This window comes from Trichophyton verrucosum, assembly GCF_000151505.1.
Source record: "Trichophyton verrucosum HKI 0517 chromosome Unknown contig00345_1.f1.exp, whole genome shotgun sequence".
NCBI lineage: Eukaryota > Fungi > Ascomycota > Eurotiomycetes > Onygenales > Arthrodermataceae > Trichophyton > Trichophyton verrucosum.
Genome location: NW_003315417.1, coordinates 47,053 through 66,362, shown reverse-complemented (window position 1 = coordinate 66,362; position 19,310 = coordinate 47,053). Strand labels below are relative to the sequence as shown.

General features: G+C 47.2%; 9 protein-coding genes across 9 annotated transcripts; 6 read left to right on the top strand and 3 right to left on the bottom strand.

Moving 5' to 3' along the window:
* Positions 1-1,292: 1,292 nt before the first annotated feature.
* TRV_04362 (uncharacterized protein) lies at positions 1,293-1,607 on the top strand (the record flags this gene model as incomplete). Its single annotated transcript, XM_003021469.1, has 1 exon — positions 1,293-1,607. The coding sequence occupies one exon, from the start codon at positions 1,293-1,295 to the stop codon at positions 1,605-1,607; it is 315 nt and encodes a 104-aa protein (XP_003021515.1).
* A 1,560-nt stretch (positions 1,608-3,167) lies between these two features.
* On the top strand, positions 3,168-5,152 carry TRV_04361 (uncharacterized protein; the record flags this gene model as incomplete). The annotated part of the gene is made up of 4 exons (XM_003021468.1): positions 3,168-3,547; positions 3,585-4,101; positions 4,154-4,326; positions 4,387-5,152. 4 exons carry the CDS (start codon positions 3,168-3,170, stop codon positions 5,150-5,152), a joined length of 1,836 nt encoding a protein of 611 aa, XP_003021514.1.
* Positions 5,153-5,867: 715 nt separating this feature from the next.
* TRV_04360 (uncharacterized protein) lies at positions 5,868-7,967 on the top strand (the record flags this gene model as incomplete). Its single annotated transcript, XM_003021467.1, has 2 exons — positions 5,868-7,758; positions 7,840-7,967. The coding sequence occupies 2 exons, from the start codon at positions 5,868-5,870 to the stop codon at positions 7,965-7,967; spliced, it is 2,019 nt and encodes a 672-aa protein (XP_003021513.1).
* Positions 7,968-8,185: 218 nt separating this feature from the next.
* Positions 8,186-9,074, bottom strand: TRV_04359 (uncharacterized protein; the record flags this gene model as incomplete). The annotated part of the gene is made up of 3 exons (XM_003021466.1): positions 8,186-8,290; positions 8,313-8,641; positions 8,729-9,074. The coding sequence occupies 3 exons, from the start codon at positions 9,072-9,074 to the stop codon at positions 8,186-8,188; spliced, it is 780 nt and encodes a 259-aa protein (XP_003021512.1).
* An 887-nt stretch (positions 9,075-9,961) lies between these two features.
* TRV_04358 (uncharacterized protein) lies at positions 9,962-11,387 on the top strand (the record flags this gene model as incomplete). The annotated part of the gene is made up of 3 exons (XM_003021465.1): positions 9,962-10,457; positions 10,504-11,103; positions 11,155-11,387. The coding sequence occupies 3 exons, from the start codon at positions 9,962-9,964 to the stop codon at positions 11,385-11,387; spliced, it is 1,329 nt and encodes a 442-aa protein (XP_003021511.1).
* An 831-nt stretch (positions 11,388-12,218) lies between these two features.
* On the top strand, positions 12,219-13,227 carry TRV_04357 (uncharacterized protein; the record flags this gene model as incomplete). Its single annotated transcript, XM_003021464.1, has 2 exons — positions 12,219-12,651; positions 12,686-13,227. 2 exons carry the CDS (start codon positions 12,219-12,221, stop codon positions 13,225-13,227), a joined length of 975 nt encoding a protein of 324 aa, XP_003021510.1.
* A 1,118-nt stretch (positions 13,228-14,345) lies between these two features.
* TRV_04356 (uncharacterized protein) lies at positions 14,346-14,930 on the bottom strand (the record flags this gene model as incomplete). The annotated part of the gene is made up of 1 exon (XM_003021463.1): positions 14,346-14,930. The coding sequence occupies one exon, from the start codon at positions 14,928-14,930 to the stop codon at positions 14,346-14,348; it is 585 nt and encodes a 194-aa protein (XP_003021509.1).
* A 954-nt stretch (positions 14,931-15,884) lies between these two features.
* TRV_04355 (uncharacterized protein) lies at positions 15,885-16,791 on the top strand (the record flags this gene model as incomplete). Its single annotated transcript, XM_003021462.1, has 3 exons — positions 15,885-15,930; positions 15,996-16,035; positions 16,170-16,791. The coding sequence occupies 3 exons, from the start codon at positions 15,885-15,887 to the stop codon at positions 16,789-16,791; spliced, it is 708 nt and encodes a 235-aa protein (XP_003021508.1).
* A 415-nt stretch (positions 16,792-17,206) lies between these two features.
* TRV_04354 (uncharacterized protein) lies at positions 17,207-18,900 on the bottom strand (the record flags this gene model as incomplete). The annotated part of the gene is made up of 3 exons (XM_003021461.1): positions 17,207-18,451; positions 18,507-18,628; positions 18,693-18,900. 3 exons carry the CDS (start codon positions 18,898-18,900, stop codon positions 17,207-17,209), a joined length of 1,575 nt encoding a protein of 524 aa, XP_003021507.1.
* Between the last annotated feature and the right edge of the window lie 410 nt (positions 18,901-19,310).

Genomic DNA, 19,310 nt, shown 5'->3' with positions numbered 1-19,310 from the left:
CAAGCCAGGTTGCACTCGCTCCGCTCGCTGTAGAGAAAAAGAGATATTCGCTACTTCCTATTGGATTATGAATTAGCTATTAATTAGATATTTCTATTGGTTAAGGATATATATTTCGATTTGTGCTTGCCCATTTAACCAATCAACACCACATACCCCTTATGCTTCGCAACGAGGTGGTGTTGGTTGGTTGTCTGGACGGGCCAGTCAGCTTCTTCCTATGAAATTTATGATTGGTTATATTTTACGTAATGAATGTTGTTAGAGTGGAATAATGATTTTACAGGTCACGTGAACGAAAGAACATATTATTTTATTTATTAATTTTTAATTTTTTATTAATTATTATTGTTATTATATTATTATTATTAGTATTAGTATTATTATTATTAGTAGTAGTAGTAGTACTATTATTATTAATTATTATTATAATTATATTATATAGAGAAGAGAGGAGACAAGGAGTGCAGATCTCCTAGGCCCGCAGGCAGCCTGCATCTACGGTCTGGATTTATTCTCTCGAAGTTCCGGGACCAAGGGGTTAGGCAGACAAAAGATGATCAAGGTTCATTCTTATATACCCATGCACCATTGTTTAACTAGTTAAGATACTAGTAAGAGGATAAAGTACCTAGATTTGTTCGCATATACCTATATACTATAATTAATTAACTAAGATACTAGTAAGAGGATAAACTATCTAGACTTATTTATATATACCGATATACTATAGTTTAACTAGCTAAGATAATAGTAAGAGGATAAGACTACTAGATTTATTTATATATACCTATATACTATAATTAATTAACTAAGATACTAGTAAGAAGATAAGACTACTTAGATTTATTCGTATATACCGATATACTATAGTTTGACTAGCCAAGATAATAGTAAGAGGACAAGACTACCTAGATTTGTTTGCATATACCGATACACCATGGTTGATGGACCAAGAGGCCAGTCTCCATATCAATGATAGGATCAATACAACCGAAATTTTTCAGCCGTCAGCCAGTGTTAGGCGCATTTCCCAACTCCATTGCTAGGCATCTTCGTCATGGCACGGTGTAGACCGACTTCGCTCTTGTGGATGCCGGCTGATTCTGGACGTGGTTGCGTCCTATCATGGATGCTCATCAGCCTGTCCGGTGGTGAGATCAAAGGTATAAAAGGAGCCTGATGATCACTTTATTCCTCTCTTGCTCTCCAGGCAACCAAGCAGCTCTTCAATCAATCCAAAAGACAATTCGAACCGATCCTATCCATCTCAAAAATTTTTCAAAACAATCATGAAGCTCCTCAGCATCCTTACCTTCGCGGTCGCCGTCAGTGCCATCAAATGCGGCAAAACCACGTACACCGAGGAACAAGTCAAGCTTGCCGATGAAGCAGCCTGCAAGCACGTCCAGGAGCACACTAAAGCTGGCAAATACCCCCATGTGTATAAGAACCACGAGAAGTTCAAATTCAAGGGCCTCGGGGGCCCCTTTTACGAGTTTCCTTTGAAGAAGACCCCATACAAGGGAGATAAGTTACCCCTATCTTATGTCGCTTCTCGAGAGAAAAAAAAAAGAAAAAGAAAACAAAAAAACCGTGCACAGTGACTGAAAGTGGTATATAAAGGCTCCCCCGGCCCTGACCGCGTTATTATCACCAAGAAATGCGAGAGGGCTGGTGAGATTACTCATACTGGTGCTAAAACGAAGGGCGGCTTCGTTGCCTGCTCCGGCACTACCTTCTAGAGAGGATAAACGCCTGATTGCTCCGACGCCTCCTTTCGAATGCCGACTCGCTTGAATATCAATGTTTCTACCTGCTAGGGACAGGTCTGGTTTGGCTTGGGGTAATTTACCGGGGTTACAACTCTAGCTATAACTACTATATACTAGCCTTAGTTACTTGGATGGCTTCAAACCATCAATTTAATAATTTCTCTTTTCTTTAACTCTTATTCCTCCTTTCATTCCGATGCATTCCTATATTTAGCCCTGTACCCCCCTGATCGCATTTCTTCATCGTAGTATCATGCTATAGACCCCATCAATGACTCAGCGTGTACCTGCTGACTAAACTCTATATCACAAACTTCAGACACAAACGCGCTAGACCGAATTGGGAAGAAGCACGGGTATCAACTAAGAAGGCAGTTTTTTTGATAACAACGTCTAGATAGCGATCAAGAGAACCACGCACGACTTGACTTCGAAGCTCCCCGGTCGACTCTATGGGCTATTGCTGGTATACGCCTGTTATCGTCCTCAACCCGCTGCCCGTCTTTTCGGTTTTTAACTTTTCCGTGCAAGCAGTTGGCGGCTTAACTGGCCCTTGCTTGAGTACAACTCGGCATAAGAACACAATACCGTAGCAAAAAGCTTGCTAGCCAGGAGCTATGGATTTCCTAAAGTCCGCGGTCGCCTCTGCGATTGCAAAGAGTAGCTCGTTTCCTTATACTCTCGGCGACAGAGTGGACAATGGAGACTCAATATGGACTCTTCACAATGCCACCAAGAAGGTACCTAAACAATTATTATCCCTCTACGCATTTGGTGAATAATTACTAATTACCATCTATGATCATGTAGGAAGACGGTTCTTCATGCAGCATATTTACTTTTGAAATCCTTCAAAATAGGTCATATCTTCCACTTGCAAAGAATGCGTTGCGGAAACTACGGACGTTAAGACACCCAGGCGTAATAAAAGTACTAGAAACCATCGAGGTACGATATATAATTTGACAACCTCCCTTACTGGATATGGTGTTGGGATATCATCAGGATTGACGCGGGAAATAGACGGAAACACAAATCTACATTGTTGTAGAGCGAGTCATTCCTTTATCATGGCCAGTTAAAAGGCGAAGTATGTCTGAGGAAACGATAAAATGGGGATTATATACCATCGCCGTGAGTATCAAATTTCCTTATTGTGTGCCTTGAAAGCCATTCTCATACAGCGCCCTAGTCTACTCTTAAATTTATAAATGAAGACGCCGCGTCCGTACATGGTGCGATCAGAGTATCATCTGTATACACTGGCGAAAGTGGGGAATGGAAATTAGCCGGTTTCGACATTTTAAGCTCCCTGAAGGAAGACTCCCCGGTGATATATGTATGGCCCCCATTTCCCGTGTTCCTTACAAAATCGTGTAGTGTCTGACAAGGATGCAGACGTATGGCAGTATTCTGCCAGAATCACGGCGATACAACCCTCCAGAAATACTAAAAGGTGGATGGGATGTTATAAAAAGTAACCCACTCTTCGCTGTGGACGCATATAACTTCGGAGTTCTCATATATGAGGCTTTTAACGGATCCTTTCACGGCCCTGAACAAGCTGGTCAGACTTCAAACATACCTCCCAGCATGCGGCCGAGCTATAAGAAACTTTTGAATTCTAACCCAAAACTACGACTAAGCGTAGCGCATTTCCTTGAGCAGGGGAAACGCTCAGGAGGGTTCTTCCAGACTCCCTTAATCCGCTTATCCCAGGACATAGAGAGTCTAGGACTTAAGAGTGAAGAGGAAAGAGAACAATTCATTAAGTAGGTTAACGAAGCTCAATTTCTAATTACATTATAGCACTAATCTGAAAAACAGTGAACTTGACGAATTATCCGATGACTATCCTGAGGAATTCTTTAAGATGAAAGTCTTGCCTGAGCTCCTTAAATCAGTTGAATTTGGTGGAGGAGGTCCAAAAGTGCTTTCAACTATTTTGAAAGTCGGCACCAAACTTAGTGACGATGAATACTCCCAGAAGCTTACACCCGTCATTGTTCGGTTATTTGCGAATCCGGACCGAGCTATACGCGTATGCTTACTGGATAATCTCCCTCTCATGATCGACCGGCTTCCCCAGAGAACTGTGAATGACAAGATATTCCCTCAAATGGTCACTGGATTTACGGATCTTGCGCCGGTTGTACGGGAACAGACTGTCAAAGCTGTCTTAGCAATCATAGGCAAATTATCTGACCGCACGATCAACGGCGAACTGGTTCGATATCTTGCAAAAACTGCCAATGACGAGCAGCCTGGAATCCGTACAAATACCACCATATGTCTGGGTAAAATTGCTAAAAACTTGTCTGCAAGCGTAAGTTTAGTATGTGAGAAATTGGGCTGGACTTCACTAACTGTGTAATTAGTCTCGACCAAAGATTCTTGTTGCGGCTTTTTCTCGATCATTAAGAGACCCCTTTGTCCATGCACGGAATGCCGGACTTCTTGCTCTGGCGGCTACTTTTGACCTCTTTTCCGAAGAAGATTGTGCCGTCAAAGTCCTTCCCGTAATATCGCCTGCGCTCATAGACAAAGAGAAGTATGTTACAGCTTCCTGCCAAAAATTTAATACCAATATCCCCTAACATGAATTTCATAGGCTTGTTCGCGACCAGGCAAACAAATGTTTAGACATATACTTGCAACGAATCCGCAAATTTACTTCAACCATGGCAGATACAGCACTCCCACCTCAGGAACGGGCAGACTCATCTGTTGCAGCAGCCAGACTACCTAGCCCGGCCAACACAGCAGCGTCGTGGGCTGGATGGGCAATCTCCTCATTCGCGAGTAAAGCAGGAGAAACTAAGGGAGTTATTGAACCAATCCAGCCGGCACTACCGAAGCCCAATGGAAAGGCCGTTGATAACTCTCTGCCACCTTCTCGGGCCAGATCCGCAACACCAACTCTCGCGCAAAACGTAGCACAATTCTCACAACCAACAATCGGTGGTGTTAGCCAAGCCACTCCTGATTTACTGGAAGACGAGGATAGCAATGCATTTGACGATTGGGGCGCAATGGACGAAGCCATTGATGATGAGCCAGACAGGCAAGACCAAGAACCGATTGTTTTTGAGAAGGCAGCATCTCCTAACCCAGCCATATCACCACGCCCTCACAATTTTGCTGACGATGGAGAACCCGACTTTGCAGGATGGCTAGCTAGTCAATCAAAGTCAAAATCAAAGAACCCATTGCCAAAGGGACTAAAGAAGTCTTCCACGCCAGGAGGCTCCGGCACAGCACAAGCTAAACGAACAGAGGTTAAACCAAAGACCCCTATCAAACCAGCAAAGACAATCGACACAAAACCTAAGGATGAGCCGCTAGATGATGACGGATGGGGAGATGCTTGGGATTAGATTTCTGGGGCGGTTCATATTGCTTTACCTGACCTCTTTATACATTGAATGATTTGGACGAAAAGTTGGTCGTCATGGTGTTCTCATGAATTTACTTAGCATTGGCGCTTCTTTGGTTGGAGATTTATAATGTAGACAAACTCCTCAGCACATTACTTTGAACTTGATTTTTGCACTTTCCAGCGAGCATTTCTGGAGCGAAGCGCGGGGATGGCACCACAGAACTCCCGAAAGCAATATATTAAGTCCGAAGACATATTTACTAGCTCCGGAGCTGAGAGGCTGAGGAAGAGGAGACAATAATGGGGAATAGGCGGGCCGCCTTTACGGACGGAAGGCTGGAGTGGTCGTTACTCCGCAACATGTCAATGCCCTCTGCATCAGAGGTGGTGGCTGGTATACTCCAAGAATGTTGTCCACATCAGCAGAGGCACGCGAACGAGCTCATGAAATCCAGGCAACAACATTAATATGCATGCTAACGGCAAGGCTCGCAGCTCTTTGGCGTGGCTGAGAAATGCTGGTGCCTTCAGCGAGCCTCGTATTTGGACGGACTAGCCTTGTCCTATTTAAATATTGGGCACACCTAGTTTCCCTCAAAACAACCCCTCGTCGTTCCTTTTGTTGCTGCCTGTGAGGTTCAAGAGATATAACTTCAGCATGATACTCAATTTTTAGAGACAAGTTCTGGGCTAGTCAATCATCAGCTACCAGCATGACTCTCACACATATACATCCGGAGGACGACGCACCTCCGCCTTACACCCCAACCGACCCTCTGACACCGGCTTCCACGATCAATGATGCCGCAAGTCAGGTATCGACCGAAAACATTCCATCATATACCCATGCCGTAGAGGCTCCGAATTTTGTTTCTGCAGTGCCATATTTCAGTGAGCGTGGCCTGCCATCGACTGCACGTTCTGACGGAGCAATCTTGGAACATACCCTAGTGTTCTACAGGCGAAGCCAGGCCAAAGACTTCTCGAAGTATCCTCGCTGTTGGCGCTCTAGAACTGAAGAGATCACACAGCATGATTGGGATACATTTCTGAATTACCTTTTACCACCGCATCTTGGACCAGCGTCGAATCATCCTCAGCTACCACAAAAGCTGCGTGCTGAGATTGAACGTGATCGAAAAGACAGGCCGCAAGAGACCGAGGAGGAGCGACAATGGAGAATTACAGCAGTGGTTACAGAATGGAATGTCAACTTTTTCCAGCCTCGCGGGGTTGTGATAGTTTATTGTTTTGTTCGTGAAGACGGAGGCCAACCTGAGTCTCCATTGTGTCCTTCATGCTATCCAAATACCACCTCATCCAGATCTCGCAATGATATCTGTCGGTCTTTGTTCGAAGAACCTACAGATAATACTTCAAGAGAAGTACATGAGCTGCCTCAACTGCCGAACGCGGTACCAAGTGGCCGGCAGAACCAGCAGACAACCGACGCCGCCAGTCCCCCAGCAGCAGCAGCAGGAAGTGGGGGAAGCTCCGGTAACCAATATCAATATAGATCCAGCCCTGCGGGTGGACCAGGAGTGTGGGTTTTTAACCCTGGCGCAGCAGTGAATAACATTGCCTCCATGATCTCGGACCAAGTCCAAAGATACAGCCAGTATGTATCAGAACAAGCTATGGAGCATAGCAGAATGGTGAGCGAGCAGGTTCAAGCAGCCAGCCGTGAGGTGGAAAGAAACGCTCATGCACATGCATTCTATGTCCAGCAGCAGGCTATGGATGCTAGAAACAGAGCTATCCACAACTTTACCACTTACAGAGACCAAGCCCAATCATCATGGGGTGGTCATCATGGGCCCCACGGCCGGTTTGGTGGTCACTTTCACCACCATCATGGCAGATGGGCAGGTCGAGGTTATGGAGGACCCGGACGAGGTAGAAATACTTGGGGTCCTGAAGGATGTCAGCCAGGTAGCTCTGGCTGGGGATTTTGGCAGCGGGGAGCCGACCCGGCGGGTCGGCGAGGTCGTGAATGGGGACACGTTGAGCAGAAAGGAAGAAGAGCAAGAAGCGCTTCTGTCTCTTCTTCGTCCTCGTCGTCGTCCTCTTCGTCAAGCAGTTCCTCTGAATCGCTGGATTCTGCTTCGCCCGACTCCGATCTGAAAAAAGGCGAGCTTGCCGCTCTCAAAACTGCCCTTCAGAACCTCAAGCAGCAACAGGAGCAAAGACAACTCTCTACGGCAGACTACCGGGCACGCAGGAAGGAGCTGCGACGAGACTGTAAAGCACTGAAGTCAGCTCGAAGAGACTTCCACTCGGCAGGTCGACGATGTCGTGATACCACATCTGGAGGCTGCAGTGGCTCCAGTTCCCGTGCAGCGGGCCACCCCTCTACTACTCGAGGAGAATTCAGTTCTGACATTGACGAGATAAAGAGGGATATGCAGGAGATCAAGGATCACTATGTTAATTTGATACGCAGCCTGCAAGGTGAGAAACGGGAGTTGAAGCAGGCCGCGAAGAATCTCAAACAAGAAGAAAAACAGGCCAGAAAGGAGGAGAAACAGGCTAGAAAGCAGGAGAAGGCAGCAAGAAAGGAGGAGCGTAAGAGAGCGAAGGAGAAGGGCAAGGGCAAAGCCAAAGGTTCGTTTATTGCTTTGTTGATTACCCCTATTTTCTTCTTATTCTGCCGAAAAAAGTGATGCTAACTAACTGATGTATTAGAAACAGAGCCGGATATCCCCCTGGAGAGACGGATGGAGGATATGAACATATCAAGTAATATTCCTCCTCCAGAGTATCCTCAAACTCCCCAGGCGGCCGGAACGGTGATGAAAGATGTCAAGCAGTAGTTGTTGGATATGATATTAAAAAGCAAGTCCCACTGCTTTTGTCGTGTATTAAATACTCTGATAATGATATAACTTGAACCCTACTCAAATGAATGACAATTCTTTAGTCTCTGGTCTTCAACTATCTCCTGGGTATAGCTACTATAATCCGATGAAGACTAAAAAGTTATGTCCACACTATACGTGCTCCATGGTGAAGTAGGCATGATATCACATAACTAGAGCTTCGTTCCGTATCTTCCCTTTTTATCGTCAAATATCCAGCCTGGGGAGGATATCCCTTCAAGCCTGCGCTCGACTTTCATTCCGCTCCACAAGATCTCCTACGCCTAAGCTTCGACCGACCTTGACTCTAATCTTCTTCTCTTCCTTGCTGGCTTCGTCACCGGCCTTGCCCACGTCACCAACTTCATCGCCCTCGTCAACATCCTCATCTGTATTCTTGAATGACTTCCCGTCTAGGCCGACACTGTACCCTTCATCGTCCTTTAACCATAGGCTAGTCAGGTCCATCTTCATGGCGTACGCATTCTCTCCGTCAGCGTAATATTTAGGCTCGATCTTTTCGACCTCGAATCCGAGGGTGTCACGGTAGAGGCGGAGAGCAGCGTTGTTCGAGACACGGACATGGAGGGAAACGTAGTGTGCTTTATGAGACTCTGCCATTGCTCGTTCTATCCACATGTATGTTAGCTTGATCCCCGCCGTAATGTACCTCATCCATTCCAATCTTTATGTTATTTTGTTTTCTATAGACGTACGGCTCATCCGCATCAGACGCTCGGCGATTCCCAGCCGTCTGTGTGTTCTCATGACGCTTAAGCTTGTAATATGGCCGTGTGGCAGCCCGTCCGAGGGCTCTTCTTCCATCTTCGCGAGCACATATCCGACCACTTTGGGGTTTGCGGCGGGCGCGAACGGGTCCTTTGACTTGCTCGAGCGGTCCCGGACGACGGCGACGAAGCTCAGCTGCGGCCATGAGAGTGCATGGTACAGATAGTACTTGAGAAAGTAGTTCTCGGGGAGGTTGGTGATGTTGCAGGTCTGCACTGCGGGCAGCAGCGAGATGTAGGATGGGTATGAGCAGAGCGGGACGATGTCCACCATTGTATCCAGCGCGGCGTCAGCTTATTCGTGTCAGAGTAATTCCAGGAGCAGGTATGAAGCAAAGATGCGTCTTGCATATATTCTTTTATTCTCCTCCGTGTCGTTCGTTGTCGTTGGTGGTGGTGTTGGCGATGAATTGTTTTTTTTTTTTGTTATTTTTTTTTTTTTTTCTGGGTCTTTTGGTGGGAACCAAAATGGGACAAAGCGAAGACTCGACTTTCAACGTCAACCTTCGGCCGTTTTTCCTTTGACACGCAGCAATTCAGACAATACACAATAGAGAATGACAATAGACAGCGGCCGAGGACAATAAGACGCCGCTAAGAAAGCCACCAGGGCCGTCATGGGCCAGTCGAGCGGGCGTGGCCAGTCTGGACGTCCCTACTAAGCACTAACACTAGTATATAAGCTACTTCAACGGTGACACAGGGCCACAGAGAAGCCGCAGAAACATACGGGGGTTACAGGGACTGCTCCGTGCAAGTGGATCAGAGCAAGGAGGGCGTCTTAGAGACGGCGAGACACCGAGTGAATCCACCGGCCAGGGACATCAGAGACAGGAGAACGAGTTGGCGCCCGCCGAGCTGTGTGATCATCAACCAGGCTGTGCAGGCACACAGCAGGCAAGCAGACAAGCAGGCAAGCAAACAGGCGAGCAGATGACCAGCAGGAGACAGCAAGACGGACAGTGAAGGATCTGCGGAAGAGCCTCCCAGCTTGTTCCTCGGTTTCGCCTTCAGCTTCTATCCTTTCTCTGGGATAGACGCTGATCCTCTCCTCTCCACCAGTTACGTCACTAGACGCGCTGTTGGCTTCTGAAAGGAAGAAATAAGAGGAAATCAAATACAGGGACAGCTAGAGATAGCTCTGTTTGTGTTTAAACCAGCATGGAAATTGTTCTGTTCGTTCTTGGTGCCGTGGTGGCCGGCCTGCTGTGCCCAGTGCAGACGGCAGCAGAGGCCACCATCACCCTGACGGGCTCAGATATCCCTACATCCATCTCGATACACCATGGAACGCGAACGTCTACCAGTTCGGGTGAGCTGTCCCAGTCGATGTTCTCGAGCAGCTCGACAAACTCGTCTGACAGCTTCTATACCACTACCTCGGCCAGCTACACCTTGCTGGTCGGCAGCCACACCACCAGCACTGTGACTGCAAACGAGACCACACTGTCTGGAAACGCTACGGCAACAGAGACGTCGAGAGAGCCCCAGCCGACCAATACCCGGCCATGCAACGGGTATGCTGAGTTCTGTGCTCGCAGTTACGGCAACATCACCCAGGTGGCTGCTCACAACAGCCCCTTTGTGCGGCCAGGCAACATCGCCAGCAATCAGGAGCTGGACGTCGTCACCCAGCTCAACGATGGGATCCGGATGCGTACGTCCTCTTTCTTACCCTTACTGACGATGCTAACTTCTACCAGTCCAGTTCCAAACGCACCTGGTGAATGGAACCATCTATCTCTGTCACAGCTCGTGTGATCTGCTTAACGCCGGCACCTTGGAGAGCTACCTGAAAAAGGTAGCAGAATGGCTCAGAGACAACCCTTACGACGTTGTCTCCCTGCTCATCGGCAACGGGGACTTCGTCGGGGTGAAAAACTTCACTGCACCGATCCAGAGCTCCGGCCTGATAGACCACGTCTACACACCCAAGAATCACTCTATAGCCCTGGACGACTGGCCTACGCTATCTGAGGTTATCCTGTCTGGTAAGAGGGCGATGGTCTTCATGGACTACGAGGCCAACCATGGCGAAGTCCCCTACATCCTGGACGAGTTTACGTACATCTGGGAGACCCCATTTTCCCCAACGGACAGAAACTTCCCGTGCGATATCCAACGACCGCCGGGTCTGAATGAAGCTGACGCCAGAAAACGCATGTACATGGCCAACCACAACCTGAATCTCGAGATCAGCATTGCCGGAGCCACCATTCTTGTGCCCAATACAGTCTTGCTGAACGAGACCAACGCAGTATCAGGCTTTGGCAGCATGGGAGCCATGGCCGGTAACTGCACAGGTACGTGTTCTCTCCCTCCTTCTCGTTATTATACTTACTTACACCGTCTAGAGAAATGGAATCGTCCGCCAAACTTCCTCCTAGTCGACTATTACAACATAGGCAACGTCAACGGCTCCGTATTCCAAGTCGCCGCCAAGCTCAACAACGTTACGTACAACGGCAAATGCTGCGGCCGAACCACGTCTCTTGCTTCTGAATCCGTCCTTGCTCGTTTATCTGGCAAGCTAGAGATGATTTACTTGATGATCGTGATCAACATCCTCGTCATGACGATATTATGAGCTCGTTTTCCACGGCTTTTTCTGATAGATCACTTCTGCTGCTGCTCTTTTCGAGGCTCTAAGAGCTGTTCTGTAGCTCTTCGGCAGGCTCCCAAATAAAATAAATAGCGAATAGAAACTGCCGTAATGCCTTTTTTTCGTTGTTTTCCTCCTGCTTCGTCCCGTAGAAAGAGCAACACGCAAGCAGATCCCGTCCAAGCCACTTTTTTCTCCACTACAGGAAGATCCTTGACCTGGACAACAACCATGGCAGCTCCATCACCAGCTCCAGCTTCAGCTCCAGCTTGAGACTGAGGAATCAGCCCTCCGCCTGTTTTGTCTTGGATGCGCCAGGAAGGCCAACCGCCCGGCCCGGCAGTTTGCCTACACCGCGTGATGGCGTCACAGCAAAGCGGTTCCGCGTCCGCTGATATACCTACAGCCACACCTAAACACACCCGTCGTCCTACACCAAACATCCTATATCAAACTCCCATAAGGGCCTCGCTCTCACTCTCTGTCACTCTCACTCGACCTCCCTCGCTTGTCTATTCACTCTCTTGACTGGCAGGCCTTGGGTCTCGCCCGGTGAATCGTGGCTCTCCGGTCCAGCAAGTCTCCGAGCAAATGACCTGCTGGCTCAGGAGGATCGTCTCTTGATCCTCTGCTTTTTCCTGGGCTGCTGAAACGTTGCTGAGATGGTTTAACGCCCTGCAGCTTCGTTATATCCTTGTCCTCCTGCCTGGGATTTGCGTCGCTCGTTGTGAACCTTACTGTTGACCTACGCCTCCAGGTCTGCCTCTGTATAACAGAATATCACAGCCCACAAAACACAAGCACGGCGATATCGACATGCCGCCTCCTGTCCTTTCAAAGCTATGGCCCGGTCCCCCAGAGTCGAGCGAGAAAGCTCCCAGACAGAGCTTTCTGGCTCGCCGGCCGGCTATACCGCATCGCATCCTCCACTCGCTCATATACTTCGTTGCGTTCGTTATGCTGCTGCTCGTGCAGATAGGCAATCTATCAGACCGACTCGTCCTGCGAGATATCTATTTCCTCAAGATCGATCTCTCCAACATCGTTCCTCTGACTGTTCCCAATGCTGTACTCATCAACAGTATCGCCCGAACTATAGGACTGCATGATTTCTACCAAGTTGGCCTCTGGGGCTTCTGTGAAGGATACGGAGACGGTTCCGGCATCACTCGCTGTTCCAAGCCAAAGCCGACATATGCCTTTAACCCAGTTGAAATTATTACCAGTGAACTACTGGCCGGCGCCACAAGTAAGCATTTTACTCCTATTCACATCCCCTGTAGAGACCCTGCTGATCATCCCAGTCGTTCTGCCTAGTGGAATCACCCGCGCCCTGAACATCGCCCGCGTAGCTTCAAACTGGATGTTCGGCTTCTTTATCACTGCTACCATCCTGACATTCCTTTGCATGATCCTAACTCCGTTCTCCATACCCTCCTCAGCAGCCATCCTCTCGGCTCCAAACTATTCCTCCTACTACCGCGCAAAGAAAAGAGCCGCACCAAGCAAGATCGCGATCCCCATCGCCATTCTTGCATGGGGTGCCTGGTTCACTGCCTCTGCTGGAGCCGCCGTTGCAACGGTCATGTTCGTCATCTTCCAGGTCGTCTTCGAGAATAACGCTGCAGACCTCAATGTCCATGCCGAACTAGGCATTGCGATGATGGCGCTGATGTGGATCCCCGTTGCTCTTGTTACCATTGGATTCCTCCTGCAACTCCGAAAGTTGACTGGCTCGTGCCGCAATTGCTGTTATTACTGCTGTTGCTGCTGTCTTTTCCCATCCGCTAGGAAAGCCCATGAAAACTCCAAGATTACAGGATAGAGGAACTTGCTGGTTATTAGACTTAAGGAATTTCAACCCCTTGCTGCATAGTTTCAAAAACTACAGACATAGCCAGGTCTTGTCCATCTGGTATGAGGCATAGAGTTTTTCGTTGCCATCACAGCTCCATTACTGTTACCCACTCCTAGTTTCCAATGGATGGGCGAGCCCATCAGATCGAGAGTTTCTAGAAGGGTCTCTTGTATGGTTTACAAGAAGTGGGAATTTATCTACGGACAACCGGGAAAAGCAAGTCTGGGGAAATGTAAATCTTGATTCTAGATGCTCCTTAGACAAACCTAGATGTGAACCTATAAATATACTTACCCCTCAACAATCTCTGTTTCTATTCTTCCATCCGTATTCCCGATAGTCTAAATCGCACGTTCTACACACGAGCTACCGTGAACACGGTATAGAAATTCCATCTAATAATATTGTATTGCCAGGCTCCTATACTCGCGTACCAGAATACTTTGCCTACAGATGACTATGAGCCCACATAAATAATATCTCTCCCGAATGAATAAAGCCACTGTTAAATGAGGGCCTTCGTTATTGACTTGATCAATTGAAGGAAATCTGAATAGCAAAGTCGAGAAGTGAATAAGAAGGAAAGGAAAATAATTAAGGTTAGCTTAAACGCTCGCTAGTTTATTTCGGACTAGTGTCACGGAAAGCCCACTTTAGTTGCTAATAATAGAATATAAGGATCCATAAAATAAACCCTGAATGTTGAACTTATATTTTGTTAATTTTCAACCATTCGAGCCTTGGCCTTTTGGTGCATTCCATAACACAACAAGTGCGCTATACACGAGTTCTATTGGCATTAGCAAGTGCTCTATACCTTTGATTCCATTGGAATATATTTTTGTAAAGTATTATATTCCCAGTCATCTTTAATCAAGTAATGGGTAACTAATTAATGCTGACTGGTAAGAATTTAAAATTCCCAGTTTTTCAATAGTGTAAAATCATTATATTGAACGGTAAACCCGTATGTATTCCATGTGATCGTGCAATATTGTATATCATGAGATACAATTCACTTAGTTCAACACTAGCTTTATTGTTCTGTTCAAGTGCGTAAACATCTGAGTATGTACGAGCCAGCTTCATTCCCGGTTCGCCTGCTGCTTGAGGTACTCCTCTTCGGCTTCAGTACTTGTTCGGCCCAAGGGTAAATTCCTGCTTGGATATCTTCCAAATTGTTCCATATGGCGGATATTCTCATTCACAATATCGATACCCATATCGGCCCATTCCTTCTCTTCACCAGTTACACATCGTTGCCTCAGATTCTCAAACAGAGAGCGAGCCGCCACGAGCGAGATCAAACTCTCCTGGTGTAAAAGCGGTAGATAGAAAGCTGATGCCTGTATGGCGGTGACATCCTTATCAAAACCACGTATTATAGCCCTAGTAGCTATTTCATGGGCCTTCGAGTCCGCGCTAAAGGCATCGGGGGAACCTCGGAACAAGTTGCGGGAGAACTGATCAAGTAAAACAACAAGAGCAAGACAGGCTTCGGGTTCCATTTCCCAGTCATCGAGCTTATTCTGACGGGCTTTGAGGACGAGGTCATCAAATTCGGACCTTATCTGGTCGTCGATGCCTCTTGGGGCGGTTATCCATTCAATGGGTGGGCGGTTGAACCAGAATGTGATAATGCGTTTGACATCAGCGCTCCTGACAGACATAGTAGGTGGCTACTAAAGGATGATTGTTGCAGAAGTTTTGGTATTGTCTGAAATTTTTACGTTGTCGTTGAAAATCTTTTGATCGCTCGGATTTGTATGCCAACATTAATATATACATTGTTTATAGTTCCGTTTTCAAGATCCTCCATATGCACATCTACCCCACTAGTTTGACCTGGAACTGTTGGAGTTATCAAGCACAGTTATACTACAGTCACTCTCCGCTAAGCACGATATGTATACGAACTCGTTGATGCGCCGATATTACTCCCTTTTTCCTTTCCTCTTTATTCAGCATAGAAAAGTACTGATAAATATGACCTACTGTGCTACAATAATACAGTCAAGGGAGGAATACTTTGATGGGTGAGGAGGGTAATCGTGCGAAATGCACTGTTCGTGTATTTCAACTGCTCTGGGACTAGAGGCATAAATGCCTTCTCTATGAGCAAGACACAATACAGCAATATGTCATGCTCAATTCCCGAGACTTCAATATCGCGATCCCGCTAGATGCGAAAACACCAAAGCTCGTCATCCCCACAAGAAAATCAACTTCAAATCTTCTGGCGTTAAATACTGCTGTGTGAAGTATGATGCGATACAGGCGGACAATCAGAGCGAACTAACCAGACCTTCGAGATGAATCTTGAAACTCCCCTCGGGTTCGTCTTGATGGTCACTGCGCTGGTGGATTAGGGTTAAGGTTAGGGTTAGGTCTATTAAAAGCAAAAATATGCCAAGAGCTGCTATTATTAATCTGTTAATCATCCTTATTACTCATCATTTACTAAGCGTGGGGTTCTTCGGCTTCTTTTCTTCTTCCATTTCTTGTTTACGATAAAAACTTCAACAACTCGAAGTTCACCAAGAAGTCAAAGCATCTTCCGGACGCGCACTTAAGCCGAATTGAAAAGCTGTCAATTGCATATTCCCCTCGCTTAGACGCCAATCATGTCCCTATCACAATACATCGACCTCTCGCAGCCGAGCCTGGTCTGTAAGTTGTTCCGTCGTACTCCTAGCTCGTGTGTACATACAGCTTAACAGAGTATCCGTAACCAGTGTCGGCCGTTACAATTGCATTCAACCCGCTCTTCTGGAAGTACGTATCTCCCCTGGCCCTCTTGTATGTGTCTCTTTGTGCTGACTTTGATAGCATTGTTGCCCGTCAAGGTCCGATACTTCCCCGACCCTCCCCGCTCTGCCCCTCTCCACTCTGGGGCATCTATACTGAAGCAACCATCCTGACATTCTCTCTCATGCTGGACATTTAGAATACAACAACCACTTCTTGACCAAGCTGTTTAGTGGTAACAAGTACAATGGGTGCTACTTCCTGGCTGTTACCATCTTCTCGCTAGGCATAATCCGCGACCATCTGTACAACGACGCTCTCAAGAACCAGCCCTACTTTGCACCTGTCCACCAGCAGTACCTGGCCTACGGCCTTTTCGCTACGGGAAATGTACTCGTTCTATCTAGTATGTGGGCACTCGGGATCACAGGAACTTACCTCGGAGACTACTTTGGAATCCTTATGGATGCTCCCGTGACGGGCTTTCCGTTCAATATCACCAGTGCTCCTATGTACTGGGGCAGCACCATGAGTTTCCTGGCTGTGGCCTTGTACCATGGAAAGCCTGCTGGTCTCCTACTCACTGCTGAGGTCTTCATCTGCTACAAGATTGCCTGTCTATGGGAAGAGTACGTTTCAAAACTGCTCTTCATGTATCTCTGTATCCTTTTCCTTCTCGTCTTATATGCTAACCACCGCCACTGCAGACCATTCACAGAAGAGATCTATAGCAAGCGTGATAGGGAGAGGTCCGCTGCAAAGAAGGCCGGGAAGGCTGCTTAGAATCCTTCTGTTCCTACTCTACCATGTCCATTTCAAAATATATCCTCCAATGGATAACTTGAGGGCTGATAGACAAAGTTCAACCACACACACTCTCTCCATGGCAAACCTGCGTGGGCTCCTAACTGGGACAGCCGGTGGTATTGTCGTTGTAATTGTACTCGTACTTTACCTTAACCCCGTCTCTCCAAGGTGATACATACACCCGCTATTCGACCACTCTCGTTAAGGTACTCTCGATATATAGACTGACTCTAAACCCTGGTCTCGAATATTTACCTACTAGATTATTTATCTACTATACACTGTTATTCATCATAACAGCCTTTATTCTACACATTCTCTGCTATTGCATTGAAATAAAAACACATGATATAGCGCATTCCAGATGGCTAGATAACTTGTAATAAACTTCTCAAGCTCTTCGTCCTCTCCCCCGTTTACCAGTCGGTCTCCCTTCATCCAATCCCTCCGTCTCCTCTTCATCGGCCCCTTTTCTCAGGTCCTCACCCTCACCCAACCCCCATCGCTCCTTATCATACCAGTCTTCTCCATCGCTCAGCTCTCCAATGTGTGCTTCCGCTTTGCACCACTCCCACACCTCTTCTTTCATTCGGTGCGACTTGCGGAGCATCTTGAGCATCTCAGTGAACAGCCGCACACTCTCTCCTTGCTTCTGTATATAAGCCCATAGCATACGGCGTGTTTCATCAGCTTCACTTTGGGTTAAGCCGCAGTTCCGCTCCTCCGGCGGTAGTCGAGGCAGTCGAAAGATGGGATGAACTTCGAGAGATAAGATTTCGTGTTCCTTCTCGTCTTGCTTCTCCTGTGAAACGGTATTTTGGTTCGCACTTACTTGTGCTCTAGTTGTCATTCGGCGTGGATGGAGAAAACCGTCATCTGTCAATTCCTTATCCTTATCCTTTGGTGATCCTTCAGCTTGATCGCCCTCTGACTCGTCACCACCTCCTCTCCCGCCTTTGTCCTCTCCATCGTCTATGTCTGCGGATTCCATCACTATGTCTCCGTCGGGATCGCGAGTGTTATCTGTGGTTTCATCTGGTCTTTCTGCTCTTGAGTCATCATTATTTCTGTCGTTTCCTGCCGAGCTATCTCCATTGTTGTCATTCTGTTGATCGACATTCATACGGTCTGAAGAGGCCGTGACCGTTGAATTAGAAACGGATGGTTCCTGAGCTATAGACTGTGGATTTGATGCTCCGAAAAGTTCAGCATCGTCGTCTCGCTCTACAGCACCGCAAGGCATCCATATTGAATCCGCGACGAGCTGTCTATAAACATTCTTTGCTTGCCAGAGTGCATGCCGTTCTAATCGGAGTCGGCGGTTGATCCGCTCGATCATGGTAGTGATAGCTTTATTCGTATAAGCATTGGCCATGGAATGATTCGCGAGTTCGGAAGGATGTGTCAACGGAGCAAGAAGGTCTATATGCGCAGAATACAAGTTAGTCACAAAAATACCATCATTATAAGCGGGGAAACTACCATCCAAGTGAGTTGACGAAAACGGGTTATCATCTGCTGCTTCGGCATCCGCCGCGGCATCAGAGTCGTCGAAATCAAGCTCGTCTCCTTCCGCGTCGAATCGTGGCGGGTTGCTCTCTAATATATCCCGTGTATACCCCGAGTGTTCCGCTTTCTATAAACAGGTGAGAATCACAACCACCATAATATGTAAATATAAGCCAGCTCACTTTTCTATAGAATTGTTCATGGTTCATGTAGCCTAGAGCACCCTCTCGGACGAATTCGGCATTCAGCCTAGTCTTGTTTCCGCGGTTGGAGGGTAGATTGATAGCATCGTCATAGGCAGCATCTATTCCGCTCACGATGTCAGTATATGTTCCTTCCCAGTAGACCTGTACATAAGGTGGTAATACCTGAGGCGTGCCGCAAAAGGGCTCTCTTCAACCCGACGATGGTCTCGTCGATCAGGGCTGCCTGAGAAGTCATTGTTCGAAGTTTTAAAGGGTAAAAGGCGCAGATATTCAAAATTATTCTTTCCAATGCAAACATGAAAGGAAGAGTAATAGTTGGTTCAATACTAGAGTGCAATGTGAGTTTGGCCAGGGCTGCCTCAGGGCGCATAAAACGTCGGGGGGTCGAAAGGCAAGAGGTGAAGGAAGAGTCGAATGTCAGAGTATCGAGGAGTCAAGCATGACTCAGTATCGCCTTCTAGCGGTATGGCGCAGCCACTATCAGCTTCCAAGCGGCGAATAAACAAACGATCAGCTTCTTCTCTCCATGTCGTTTTTATGTCTTTTTGCTTTCGCTTTTCTTCGCTTCGTCGATGATGCTATTCGCTTATGTAATTGCATGATGAGTAAGATAATATTATATAATCACAAATAAATCACGTGTAAATTGTGCACGGGCCAAGAGGCTCTTGTGCGGTGCGAAAGAGAAGTTAAGATGACCATTGGGGTTGAATGTATAAAAGGGGATGAATGCAAGGGCGTTGTTGGATAGGTATGATAAGGTGGGTGGGGTGGTTGTAT